The sequence below is a fragment of the Sylvia atricapilla genome, chromosome 18, assembly GCF_009819655.1.
Source record: "Sylvia atricapilla isolate bSylAtr1 chromosome 18, bSylAtr1.pri, whole genome shotgun sequence".
Classification (NCBI taxonomy): domain Eukaryota; kingdom Metazoa; phylum Chordata; class Aves; order Passeriformes; family Sylviidae; genus Sylvia; species Sylvia atricapilla.
Window position 1 is genome coordinate 1,897,421 of NC_089157.1, and position 13,181 is coordinate 1,910,601.

Genomic DNA, 13,181 nt, shown 5'->3' on the forward strand with positions numbered 1-13,181 from the left:
AATGAAATGCTCTGTAGAGCCAGAACGTCATCAGACACCATGGCTGTGCAGTTTTGAGCCTGTCAGGCCCCATTTTTTTGTGGATAGTGATGTTTCTCCTTGTTCACTGGCAACCTTGCAAAGAGGTGATGGAAGGCTGGGTTTTTTCCACTATATTACATCAGCGTTATGCCAGCATAAAGCTGTTGCCTCTGAAGGACAGCTGGGCTTTAAGAGTAAATATTCTTTGAACTTTATTTTTTTATTTTAAAGTTAATTGAAAAAAAAACCCCAAAACCTTTGTAATTTTCTTGCATTGCTCTTCTGGGATTTTTTAGATTTGAATCACTTAGGACTATTAAAATAATCCGCCTTGGACTAGGCTGCCATGTTTTTAGTCAGAGAAGTGAAGTGTGTCAGAAACATCTTGTTCCTGGTCTTGCCTGTACCACTGAGTTGTTATGACCATAGGCAAGTTTTCTTGCTTATTTGCTTTGCTATGTGTAAAATATGGTGAACACATCCCTGTCTCTTGATGTTCTTCTGAGGCATAATATTTGAGAAGTGCTTTGAGAGCAATCCATCTAAAGGAGTTTAGCAGTACTGCCGAGGATTGGGCTGTGGAGGGAGGGGGATCACAGGAGTCAGAGTGTTCCCATCAAGTTTCAGGAGGCCCCTTCTTTGCATGTGCTTTACAGGGAAGTTGGAAAGGACCCCCAGAAGCCAGGCAGGTTCTGGGCCTCTCTGGTGCTCAGCCAATAGAGGGTGCTGGGAATATGTGTTCTCCCTCAATCGGCGCTGATGTAGCTTCCAAGCAAAGTGAAATAAACTGCTTAGGATGCTTAAATCTTAATCCCTCTTCTTAATGTTGCTTTAGCCAGAGTTATCTGATTTCTGTGTTAGGGATCCTCCCTTGGGTCTCCTCAGCCCATCAAAAAGGGATGAATTCATCTGCAGGAAGGTGGCTGGAACAGCTGCAGGCCGTGGCCTGACCCTCCTTGTGACTTCCAGATGGGATGAGATGCCCACAGCAAAGGACCTGGGGCTGCTGTAACTCATTTGCTGCTTTCCCTTTCAGCTCAGCAGTGAGCTCCATCCCTGTCACTGATTCATAGATACCTCTGGCCTTGGAGTGGCTGCAGAGACAGACAGGTGAAGGACCTCCCTGTGCAGGTCCCTGCACAGAAAGGCCTTCAACAAGGGCAGCTGCTCAATGACCACTTAGTGCTGAGAAACTGGGCCACACTGGGGAATTCCCAGCTCCAAGCTCCAGCCTGTGAGGTTTCACAGCTGGCAAATGTCTGTTTACTCATGATACACAAAGTATGGATCCAAACCCAAGGTGATGGAGGGCTTTACAGTCTCCAGAGGGAAGGCTGATGAAAGCTATGCAGTAGACCTTAAAACCCCTGTTTTCTAGTGCATTCTCTGCTCCTTTCCCTTGACTGATTTTTACTTTCAACAATCTGACAGGAGTTGAATCTGCAGTCCTAGGAGGTAAGCTGGGGATAAATCTCAATTTCAGATTGTCTGCTTTCTTAAAGGGAGCTGACTTAGGTTTAGGCTGTGAAGAGACTGTGTGCTCTTTTGGAAGAGCTGGCTCTGAAAAACGACTTTTTTTTTTCTTGTTTTAATTTTTTTATTTTTTAATGTTGGGTGCTTTCTTCTGGGACTGAGCAGTCATTTATTGCAGTAATAGATTCTAGGCACATCTATCATGCTGTTTCCTCACAGGAAGTAATTGCTTTTTTTTTTCACCCCGTTTTGTAACCAGTAATGAAAGTATTGATCAGGGAGGGTCAGCAGCAGTTTATAAAAGAACTGTTGCTAAAGTCTTTCTGTCTTGGAGAGGATGAGTTTGCGAGAGGAGTGTCACCTGTGCTTCCTGCAGACAGAAGCAGGAATGGAATGGGGATCCTGCTGGGTGCTGGCTGCTCTGGCTTAGCTGGTCATGTCAGCTTTATTTTGTATGTGTGGGGCAGCTGAGTCCTGAGACCAGGTGCAGATCCCAAAACAGAATATGTATCTGAGTCTGTGTAGTCCTGGGCTTCCTGTCTCTGCAGCTTCTGTCCTATGTCAGATATTTTTTTAAAACCTTCGACCCTTTTTAATGGGAAATTGGAGAAGACTGGTAGGTAGTTTGTTGCTGTCTCCAGAACAACGCAGGGACTCCCTAACTGTGAAGACATCTTTCAGAGAGCAAGAAAGCAAGGAGAGAACTATACAGAATGATCTGACAGTTTCTGTAGTAAGTCCATTTGTCTCCAGGAGCAACTCTAGAGCACTGATTTAGTGTGCTGCTGTACAGAAGCAGTGAAGCTCTCTCTCTGTATCTTTCCTGATACAGGCTCAGCATATGGAATAATTTATTTAAACATAGGCTCAGCATATGGAATAATTTATTTAAATAAAGGAGAATTCCTAATAATGTTTCCTGACATCCAGAGATCCAGGGGCAGTATGATGGCAAAACATGGTTAAGCTTTGGGGCACCCAAGCACTATAGGAATAAGTCCTCATTCCTGCAGCAGTGTTGTCCTTGTTTGATAGTTGTCACAGCTGTGAGTGTGAGGTTTGCTCAAGCTGCACTGGGATTAAGCATCAGGTGGCATCACAACTTGAAAGTATGGGCAGGTTTCTTGAGCTGTTTTCCTTCAATGTCACCTTCCTAAATTAAATGAATTTGAGGCTTTTATTGTGTAACTCATCTGACTCTGAAATAAAATACCTTCCAATTTGTTGGTGAGATTTATACAGACTTGCTTGCAAGAAGAGAATCCAGGAGTCTCATCAAGCATTTCTTTATCCCTTTAGATTTTAGCCCTTCACAGCAGTATCTTGTTGTGCCTCAGTAAGGCTGTTCTGTGTGCCCAATTATTTTGTGTAAGATTTTCTTTTAATCTCAGAGGTGAAGGCAGGGCCAGCTTTAAATTAAAACAATTTTTAAAAAAGCCAGAGAAAAAACTTATCCCAAAAAATGAGTAGGGGCAGGAACAGTGTATGTGGTGGCATCAGGGTAAGTGGGATGCAGAAACAGTTTTAAAGCTTTGCAGGATTGTACCTTGTCTCAAGTTGCCAGTGGTAGGGAATCTCCCAAAGCAGCTTCATTTCAGCCCATTGGAATCTGAGCCCTGCAAGCCAAATCCCTATAAATCCAGATTGTGAAGGTCCTGCAGGTTTGAAATCAGAGGATTTGGAATCAGCAGAGCCTAAAAACATTCTCTCTGCATTTCACTTTGTCAGACTGTGCTCACACTGAGTCTGAGAGCATCACCTGGATGTTTGCCTGTGGCTGTTCAGAGCTGACAGCTTCTTCTGGCAGGTGACTTTGTGAGACCTGTTGGTCTTGACTGCAGGCTGGGCTTGAACTAGAGGGTTTATTTAGTGTCAGTGCCAGGTATTGAAGGAGGCAGTGGAGGTCTGAGACCCCTCATGCCCCATCAGTTCCTGTTCCATGGTAAGTTCCCTGAGCTTGGCTGAAGTTTGCTGCAGAAACTATGGAGACAAATGGGGATATAAGATTTTAAAAATTTTGTATATTTGAAGTGCAGAGAACAAGACTCTCTGTGTACTCTGCTGAATCTGGACAATATTTTCTTTTTCTGCAGTGGGTGTCAACCTCTTCTATTTCTGCATAATTATCTACCTCTACGGAGATCTGGCAATCTATGCAGCAGCGGTGCCAGTCTCCCTAATGCAGGTGACCTGGTAAGTGTGCTTACTCCTGAGGGGCTGTGTGCTGCTAGAGAGCAGGGCAGGCTTGGGCTTTGATGGGGTGATAAGTCTGACTAGGATCAGCTGTATTTTCTAAAGCATGGGGTGGAGAAATGACTCAAGGATAGCTCATCTCTGGTGGGTGGGAGGTGAAGTTGTTTTGTAGCCCCACCTGAGTGCCTGCTGCCTGCCTGCAAAGTGGCTCACCTGATTCCAGACAAGTCCTCAGGTGTGAAGTATTTCCAGCTTCAGCACTCGCAGACATGAGAGTTGTTGCTCCCTAGTTTGATTGCAATACTCTGCAATATGTTGCCTTCTCTGTATCTTTGGGTAAGAGTTGAGGGGTGTGACGCTTTACTAAGCCTGAGGCCAGTGAGTGGTAATGGTATGTGGACTTAACTCTGGTTTGGGAGTGGTGCCTTTCTCAAAAAAATAGATAATAAAAAAGATTGGTTTGATCAAATCTGGGCTGGATTTGGACTTTTATCTTGAAAATGGAAAACCTCAGTGAGCCATAAAAGATCTAAGCTCACCGGCTTAATGACAAAATGACAAAACTTGAAAATAACTGCAGGCAATTTAAGAATTTACTTTTAAACCTCTGGTACTCAGTGACTTGCTGTATTACACAGTTCGGAAAATGTAAGGAAGTGAATGTGGTCAGGGACAAAGATGAGGATTGGCCAATGCTCATTCTTCTTTCTTGAATGCAGGAGAGAGGGGAAGACATCTGCTAGGAGTTAATTACTGTCTTTTGTTTCTCCCTCCTTTCCCAGCAGTGTCACTGGCAACCATTCTTGCAGCGTTGGAGATGGCACAAAGTACAACGACACAGACAAGTGCTGGGGGCCAATTCGAAGGATTGATGCTTACAGGCTGTATCTGGTGAGCTTTTAGAATTGGGATAACCACTGTTGCCATTTAAAGTCTGCTTCTAGTGCTTAGGAATTTTTTTTTCTTGTAGAAATAATGTAGTTCAAGTGAACAACAGAATGTGGAACTTCTGTTTCAGTCTGACTTTTTCGGCCAAATACCCCCTCCCTGCTCTTGGTGACATGGCTGTGTTTGAACTTGTTGGCCATCAGAATGATCCTTGTGTTTTGAGTTCTGTCCATCTTGGTGTGTAGTTTTATATTGTTTAAGCAGGTGAGATGTTTTTGCCAAAGGCTGGGTTTTTCTTCACTGAGTTTTTCGGTGGCTGGCTAAGTAATATTTGCTTGGGGGTAATTGTTGTCGAGATACTGAAGTATATTAAACTCACTTGAGTGCTTTAGGATATAAAATAGCCAGAGTTAGAAGAGACTCACAAGGACCACTGAGTGCATTCTTTGTGTGAATAAAATTGTTAATGTTGCAGGAGAATCTGCTACTTGAAAGATGATGGACACAACCAGCTTAGACACCTTCCAATGCTATACATGCCTTAGTAATAGCTTTGTCTACTTCAGGATTGTCTATTGCATCTAATGCTGTGCTGGGGTTCTGCTCTGAACCCAGGGTTTTTCCCAGAGGATGATGAATGTGGCTTCTCTAGAGCCTGGGGAGCGCTGAGCACTCGTATTTGGAGACAGATGTCGGTAGGGCAAAATGGGAGGAGGGAAGGATGCTAGTGCTGTGTAGTGTGGCTTCTGTTAAGGGTCCCAGGGAGATTTTTAAGTAAAAGGAATGAGGGTGGCTGCATGTGTGCAGAGAAATCCAGAGGTAATTTTGGAATTTGTACCTTTTGGACATGCAGTGGATCACATCCAGTGTTATTGCAAAAGTAAGAGCTGGGCCTCAGAAATATTAGTGACTGTCAAAGTCTAGTTAATTATTTAAGAGAAATATTATTGCTTTATTAAATTCTATCTTGGTTTGTTTCTTTAAAACTTCCAGAAGATTGAAGATTTCCTTCCTGAATTTCAATAACTCTCCCTGACCCAGCAGAAGGAGCTAGTCAGAAAAGGCAGACATACATTAATTACTGCCTGTGCCTCTCGGATATTATGTCTATAATTCATGAAGATAATTGTTGTTAGGACTTGCAAAATTAAAAAAATTAAGACTTTGTAAGCATTAGCCTTGCAGTCTGTGTACATAACTCTCAGAGGAGCTTTTCCCTCTGCTTGTCTTGTGGATTTGGAGAATAAATATCTGCAAAGTCTTTGCTATGGTTAATCCTTTCCTGCTCATTAACTGGGATGAAGCTTCAGTGTTGTTCTCTGTGCCCTCTTGGATGGAGGGTGGTGGGGTTGTTTGTGGGAGAGCAGACCAGTCTGTGGCTTACCTGGTGGGGGTCAGTTCTCACAATCACTATTTTCAGGATACTTCTGGGTGTCAGCATTACCTCTGAGTTCTGCTTTTCTGTTAGAAGTCTCTAATGCTTCTTACTGGGTGAGGATGGGACTTGTTCTGCCTCCAGCTCTTCTGGTCCCACTCCCTGCTTGACCTGTGTGATTTCACTCTCCAGAAACCAGAGAAGATGGTGACCTCTTTAGAGAGGGATAAGAGTTGTAATAATTTATAAAACACTCAGACCACAGTACTGACCCTGGCTCTGAGTTTGGGCTGCCTCTGAAGTGGCTGTGCTGGCTAATATTTTTCACCTGCTGTCCTGGTTAATATTTTCCCCACTGTCCTGTTTGCAGTGTGGACAACTAGTGACTGGTTGAGCTCTTAAACTTCCTGAGAGAAATCTGGGGATGGGAGGGCAGGACAAGGAAGCCACTTGACTTCAAGCAAAGAATTTAGTAGTAAACCATTGTAATTATCTCTGCACATTTTGTCCAGGCTTCTTGTGCATAGAAGTAGAGTTTTGAACATGTTAGAAAAGCTGGTACCTGCCTGTCTGAAGGCAAGTAACATGTAAGTCAGGAGGGAAGAGATGCATCAAGAGCACAGCTTCTCTTTGTCCCAGGGGATCATACCCATAGAGAACTATCCTGTTTTCTTAACTTTCTATTTTGAATTCTTGCCTGATGGAGTAATTCAGGTTCCACATTTCAGTGGACAAAGTCTCTTTTTGCAAACAAGTTCCCCTGTGGCAAGGGACAGATGGACACTGTGATCCCAAAAGAAAGCAGCTGAGTTTTTGGATCAGCTCTTTTGTCCTAGATGCCTGCCTCTAGTTTTTCTACCTTATCTTAGTACTGTATTTATGTTTAAGTGACTTGTAGGAGTAAGATGTGTGGATGTAACTGAAACTTCTTGCCCATTCCAGTGAAGAAGCAGTTCTCTGGAAGCAGTGTTATGTTTCATACTCTGTGCATGACCCTACAGAAAGCCTGTTTTGGAGGAGAATAATCTATTTGAGGCTTTCTGGACAAATGGTGCCAATGGGAGCTGCTTTGTGCCAAGTCCCACCAGTCTGCCAAAGACCCGTGCTGCCTTCCTCCTGTCAACTTTTTCTCTCCCAACACTGTGTCTTCTTTTCAACAAAAACCATTTCAAACATTGACTCTTCAAGCTGGTGATGGAGAGAAGAATAATGACTGACGTAAAAATCCTTTTTCACGCCTTATTGTCTAAAAAGGCTTCTGGAAGCTGTCTCTGCTCTGATTACTGTGAATGGAAGCTGAAAACTATGTACCTAATGAGAATATTTAGATTAAATTCTTCTCTTGAGACTTGCTTGTCTGTGCAGCATCTTTATTGCTGCTCCAAGATTTCACACCTAAGTGTGTCTGCAGAGTCTTCAGAGACTGCTAGGCCCCTATTAACCTTTGTCTGAACAAATGGTTGTCTTGCTTCTTGTTTATAAATTGCCTTGGAAAATAAAAACTTGCAAAACAAATAAGTGAAGGCAAGTGCAGGAAATATGTTAATAGACTTTTGCTCCTGTCCCATCACCTGCTGCTAATATTTGCCTCCTTTTTGGGACTATAAAGACCATTTGAAGGGTGAGTCTTGCTGTGCTGTTCCATTCCTGTGAGGGCAAGACCCTGCAGGACAAATTTTCTTCCAAGAAAGGTGTGTGCTGGGCAGCCCAGTGTCCTTGTTGAAGGCAAGCAGTGATCACAGTTAAAGCAGATCGATGGCTTTCTATCTTTGCTTCAGAGCGGTTACCACCCTGCCATGTCCTCAACAGCTGGAGTGACTCCCAAGTCCCTTGGCTGTCTCTGGCAACGCTGAGGACAGAGTCACGTTCTCAGTGCTGAGTTCACACTTCAGTGCAGCTGCTTTATCATGCTCTCTGTAGGTGCCACTGGACTATGCTGGGGAGGTCTTGGGGAAGGGGCAGCAGATTTAAGTTTCAGATCTTTCATCGTAACACTTTCTTGTCTTTCTTGTCTAAGTCATGTGTGAATGTGATGTGATGTCCCTGTTTCTAGAAAGCAGATACTGAGATAAATAAGAGATTAAATCCTGGGGATCAGCAGCCATTTAGAGTGTCTGATCCAAACTGTGTCCATGACCTGGCAAACAAGGCTTCTGTTCTGCATCAGGGCAGCCACTGAGGCTGAAACCTCGACTCTGTTCTCAGCCCTCCTCTTCTGGCAATCTGGGGCATGGTGTCTTCCCATGATGGAAGGGAAATGGCTTAAATTCTCAAGGGGAGCCGTGTGCCTTTCAGAAGAGGACTGGCACAGGTACTCCTGGTAGCCTGGCTCGGTAGCACGTCAAAGCCACCAGGTGCATCTGTTCTGTCTGAGTCTCTGCTGGCTTTTTTAGCTGATTGGGAAAGGGCCGTGGCACTCGCCTGTGCCGGTTCACAGATGCTGCAGTATCGCAGGCAGCCCAGCGGGTGCGGGCCGGGCGAGGATGGGAGCGCAGATGGTTTAATGGAGATTATCCCAGTTGGAAACGTGCTTGTGCAGTGAATAAAATGAGCGGGCTCGCAGGCGCTTACTGTCCCTCTTCAGGAGGGGACAATGTCACCGCGGCCCGACGCTCTGATCGGTGAGCAGAGCAGGGCCAGGCTGCAGCTGCAGGAGGCTGTGCAGGGGGTGAGGGGGTGCTCTGAGGACACACGTACTGTTGTACCATTGCTCAGGACCAGCAGAACTTAATTGGCAAATGCAAAGGCTGAACTGCTCAGTGTTGCTGTGGATCCCATCGGCCGTGGCACGGTGCTGCCCTCCCGGCCCGCTTTGGCTGTGGGCTGGAGTGCTGGGCTTTGTGTACCTCCTGTACGTGCTCTGCTTCCCTCCACGGCATTTCTCCTTCCTGGCTCTGCCTGTGCCCTGCTCTGGGTAAAGGTGTCTCAGATTTTTATTGTCGAAATAGATCTTTCCAAATGCATTTACCTGCACTGGGGCAGTTTTATCAGCTTGTTTGGTACAGCAGTGCTCTTGTTGCCTCTCAGTCCATTGTTGCCTCTGTAGATTGTTGTTGTTGTTGTTTGGTTTATATTTTGCCACCCAGCAGTGATATGAGAGGAACCCTCATGGCAGTACTTTAACATCCATGCTTGATCTAACCTGTCTGTTGCCAGCAGGGAGCTGGAGCAGTGCTGCAAGCAGAGTGCTTCTTCTAAGGGCACCTGGGTTTTCTCCACCATTCCCTTTGCAGCAAGTGCTTTTCCTCTGCCCTGCCTTCCTCAACTGTGCCCTGCAGCAGCATTTGGTAATAAATGGGTCACAGCTGCTGTCTCCTGGATATTTATTCTTACAATGTCTAGAGACCTTGAGAACCTGTGGTGGGGAAGGAAGCTGCCTCAGTGGCAGGAGCTGGACCAGGGAAGGCTGATTTCACAGCACATCAATCAAAAGGTTTGGAGTACTGGTCCTGGGCTCCCAGAGTGAGACAGTAAGAAGGAAGGAAAGCTGATGGAAGTTTATCCTGATGATGTGAAGTCATCATCTCGTTTAAATAAATTGCTTAAACTGTAGCATTGTTGTTTTAAAAGTTACTTCAGCCTGCAGTAAGGATGCAGCAGGACTGGGGCAGTATTAGCTTGTCACCCTGCATATCCTACAAGAAGTTATTCACAGTAAGACTTTCTTGTCAAAAATACTGCATTATATTCCTTACCACAAATGCTTTGATGTGGTTTACTATGATATTGATATAGAAGTAAATGTACCAAAAAAGGCAGTTGCTACTTCTCTGCGTAAAGGCAGTTCTGCAAGCCTTCAAAATGAGAAAAAGCTTTTCAAGAGTCCAGAGTATTGTGCCATTCCTGTGTGTACAGGCCACCAGAGTTTTGAAGCATTGCTGTGATATGAGAGGAATTAGTACTGCATTAAGTATCAATATCAGTAGGCCAAATTGTTATAGGTGCCCCTGAATTACAGCTTTGCCTGGCTAAAAGCCCTGTCTCAGAGGCTGACTGGAGTCTTCTCATGCCTCTCCTCAAAGTAGCAAAAAGTAAAGTCAGTTAAGTTGTTGCTTTGGTCTGAAGTGGTTGAAGAGGGATAGGTGCCAAGTTCTGCTAAAATAGTGCCTGGATGGGAAGGCAAGTCTCAACTCTCTTTATTATACAACTAACAGGTTGAAATTGTCTCACAGCCTTGTTAATATGGCATAAATCCTGCCTCCTTCATCCTGGTCCGTTCTTCTGTGGGCTCATCAATAAATCCTTTCAATTGCTTGCTCATCATATGCCTGTGACAGATAGACTGGCTCTGCTGGAGGTTTCCACACTCCTTGTGTTTCCTAATGCAAAGGGGTCGTCAGATAATAACTGGCCTTGTGAAAAAGAGGTTATAGTCCTGAGCTGTCAGGAGGAGGGGCAGATGAGTGTGGTGTTGTGAAAGTGAAATATAAATTTGTCGTTCCAGTGACCTAAGAGCTGGAGTGCAGCTTCTGATGGATGATTTTTCTTGCTTCCTTGTAACTGATGGCATTTTGAGTAAAAGAAATATCAGCCAGAAGGCAAACACTAGGTGAGAGAGTCAGCCTTTGGGACCAGACTGAAGCAACTGCAAGACCACGCTTTGAAGCAACTAACATTAATGGATTAGCTTGTCTCTTTTCACTGGAAAATCAATAGTGCAGGGGACTGGAATGTGTTTTCTGTACAGACCTGTCTGTTCACAATGAGAAGTGGGTTTTTCCTAAGTGGAGCTTGGGTTGCACTTGTCACTTGGATGCTGAGCTTTTCTAAAGGACTGATCCTGCCCCCCTGGCACCTCCAGCAGGCTGACAAGGGCTGTCTGGAAAGGAAGGGTGCTGTGGTGCTGCTTGTCCAGTGTGCTGCAGGTGCTGACAGCCCTTCAGAGAAGCAGGGTGCAAGAAAATCAGAGATACAATGGGCAGAGGCCATCAGTGAGCTCACAGACACCCTTGGCTTTCCCAAGGAAGAATGTCCTGCACACTTTAGTGCTTGGTTTGACTTACGTGGTGTTGCATGGTGATCATGAACCTTGGAAGCAAACCAGCTAAACAAAAAGCAGCAGCTTTAGATAGATCTCTGTTTGCTTTTCTGCCCATTCTACAGTTGGGAGCTCACCAGAGGTGATGTTGGGCTCAAACCACAGCCCTGTGCACAGTACAGCCCCCCTGCTAAGGCCAGGAGGCTATGCTGCTGCTTTCCCTGAATAAAGCTGTGGCCTTGGATTCAGCTCACTTGGGCATCAAGGCACCCAAAGCTGACACTGTTCTCTCTTGATACTGGAGACCAATCTCTCCTGAATAGGGCAGGTGTCAGAACTAATACATGTGATCACCCACTCCCTACACCGACTGGTAAAGGTTTAAAAAGGGTCATTTAAAATTCCTTTCTTGGACTAGGCTGTTCCAGCAGAGCCACAAATCTTAGGTTTTCAGAACATTTGTGGAAAACAAGTAATAAATACATTTCCCCTGTGCAACGTTACTTTTTTGCAGTGATTGTGACAGCATCCTAGGAGCCAGAGTTGGAGAAGACCTGTTAAGTCAGCTAAACAATCCCCTGGGAAATGCAATATAAGCCTTTTTCTTAACAGCATATTTTCCAGTATTCTGTTCGGTGCTTTAGCACCAGCTTTGTTTTTAAACAGAGGTCTGACCTTGCTGCCTGCTTGATTCACATCGGTGTTTTCATTGAGTAAGACAGCAGTCTTGATCTCTCATCCCCTGAAATTACCATTAATTCTTTAATATACAGGTAGAAAGCACCAGGGCTGTGGAACTGTGCAGTTCTGCTGCTATGAACATTATCAGAAGCTGTGGAGGAAAGCTCTGGATAGACCTATATATCTTTTTACTCCTAAATAAAAGTCGGCAACTTAACACCATCCTAAATTGCGCTGTATGTCTGAGTGAGATCACTGACGCTTTTGTCCAAAAATGTGGATTTTTGGACTACATCAGCAAATCCCACACGTAGCTCATGCTTCTGTAAGCAGGACTATAAATACAAATAATGCAGCTGGGATTTATCTTGTAAGTTGAAGTCCGTATAATACTCAGGAGTGGGAGCTGAGCTCCCAAGCCTGTTGCACCTGTTTGCTGTGCACTGTGTAGGGAGGAAGGCTGGAAGTGAACAGACACGCCGCTAGCCCCGGGCAACAAGACTTTATCTCTCCTTTTGTGCTAAGTAGTTTCAAAGTGAGGGACTTTGCTTCCCTTCAGGCAACTCCTGCATGACACAGTGAGCAGGATGATGCTGCCCCTGAAGCTACATCCTCCAGGCAGCCGGAGAATCCTGTGAAACTCAACCGAGAAGTTTGTAGGGGGAAAAAATAAAGAGGACAAAAAACAGCTTAGTGGTAGAAGCACTGTTGGTGTTGTGGCAGACAAGGGCTTAGTGGCCGTCAGGAACATTCATCCTTGCTGATCCCAAGTACCTCCTAACCCTGGCAGCTTGTAGCTTGACATGTTTGCAGGGCCCTCTGTGCATCCGTGTCACACTGGTCCACATCTCCCTTGCTTTGTGCTGTCTAACCCAGGGGCTTTTGTAGTCAATATAAATATTGTTGTAGTTGCCAATGCCCTACTAGGAGTGGCTACAAATATGCAGGAATTTGGGGCAGTATTTTTGATAAAGATGATGCCCTCGCACTTTGTTGGAGGAAACCCGTTAATCTCTCATACCATGCTAATGAATTGGGGAGGCAGTGAACAACCCTTCAAGGTCACCGAGTGTCACAAAGGAGGAAAGCTCCACTTTAATATGCTGTGGGAGATCAGAGCAAGCTGGTGGGGGGGGGCACAGCCAAACTTGGCTCTGCACCTCCTCTGCTGTCCTTCCAAGTATCACAACCCAAGCATTCAGCTCTCCTGCATCTATCCACTTTGCTGCTTCCCTCCTGCTTGTTCAGATGCAATTAGGAGATGCAGAATAAGTGGGAGCCAGGGGTCAAGGAGGCAGCAAAGGGATTACAAGATGCTGCAAATGGCTGTGCCATAAATACTCCAATGATGAAAAATTAGATGCCAGTCACCTCGGGGTTATTGCTGGCCTCTATCTCTCTCTTGTTGTGAAAAATGATAATGGAAGTGTATTTACCCCAGAGTGTAAGCTCGCCGCTGGCTGTGATCCTGCACACCCCAGGTATGCCAGGAACAGAATCCTTGCACCTAATGACTTTCTGAGAACACTTTGTGCCTGAATTCCTTCAATTTAAGTGGAGAAAAAACTGGTA

General features: G+C 45.1%; 2 protein-coding genes across 7 annotated transcripts in view; both read left to right on the forward strand.

Annotated features, from left to right (window-relative positions):
- The window catches only part of LRRC59 (leucine rich repeat containing 59), a 159,989-nt gene that overhangs the window by 128,262 nt on the left and 18,546 nt on the right, over positions 1–13,181 (forward strand). The window lies entirely within an intron of this gene.
- The window catches only part of TMEM104 (transmembrane protein 104), a 44,634-nt gene that overhangs the window by 7,481 nt on the left and 23,972 nt on the right, over positions 1–13,181 (forward strand). For 5 of the 6 annotated variants that reach the window (XM_066331947.1, XM_066331946.1, XM_066331944.1 and 2 more), the window contains 2 exons: positions 3,588–3,687; positions 4,470–4,578. In XM_066331947.1, the coding sequence (XP_066188044.1) occupies positions 3,588–3,687; positions 4,470–4,578 (209 nt within the window). The remainder of the gene's footprint in view (positions 1–3,587; positions 3,688–4,469; positions 4,579–13,181) is intronic. The other variant, XM_066331948.1, reaches the window with a different exon arrangement.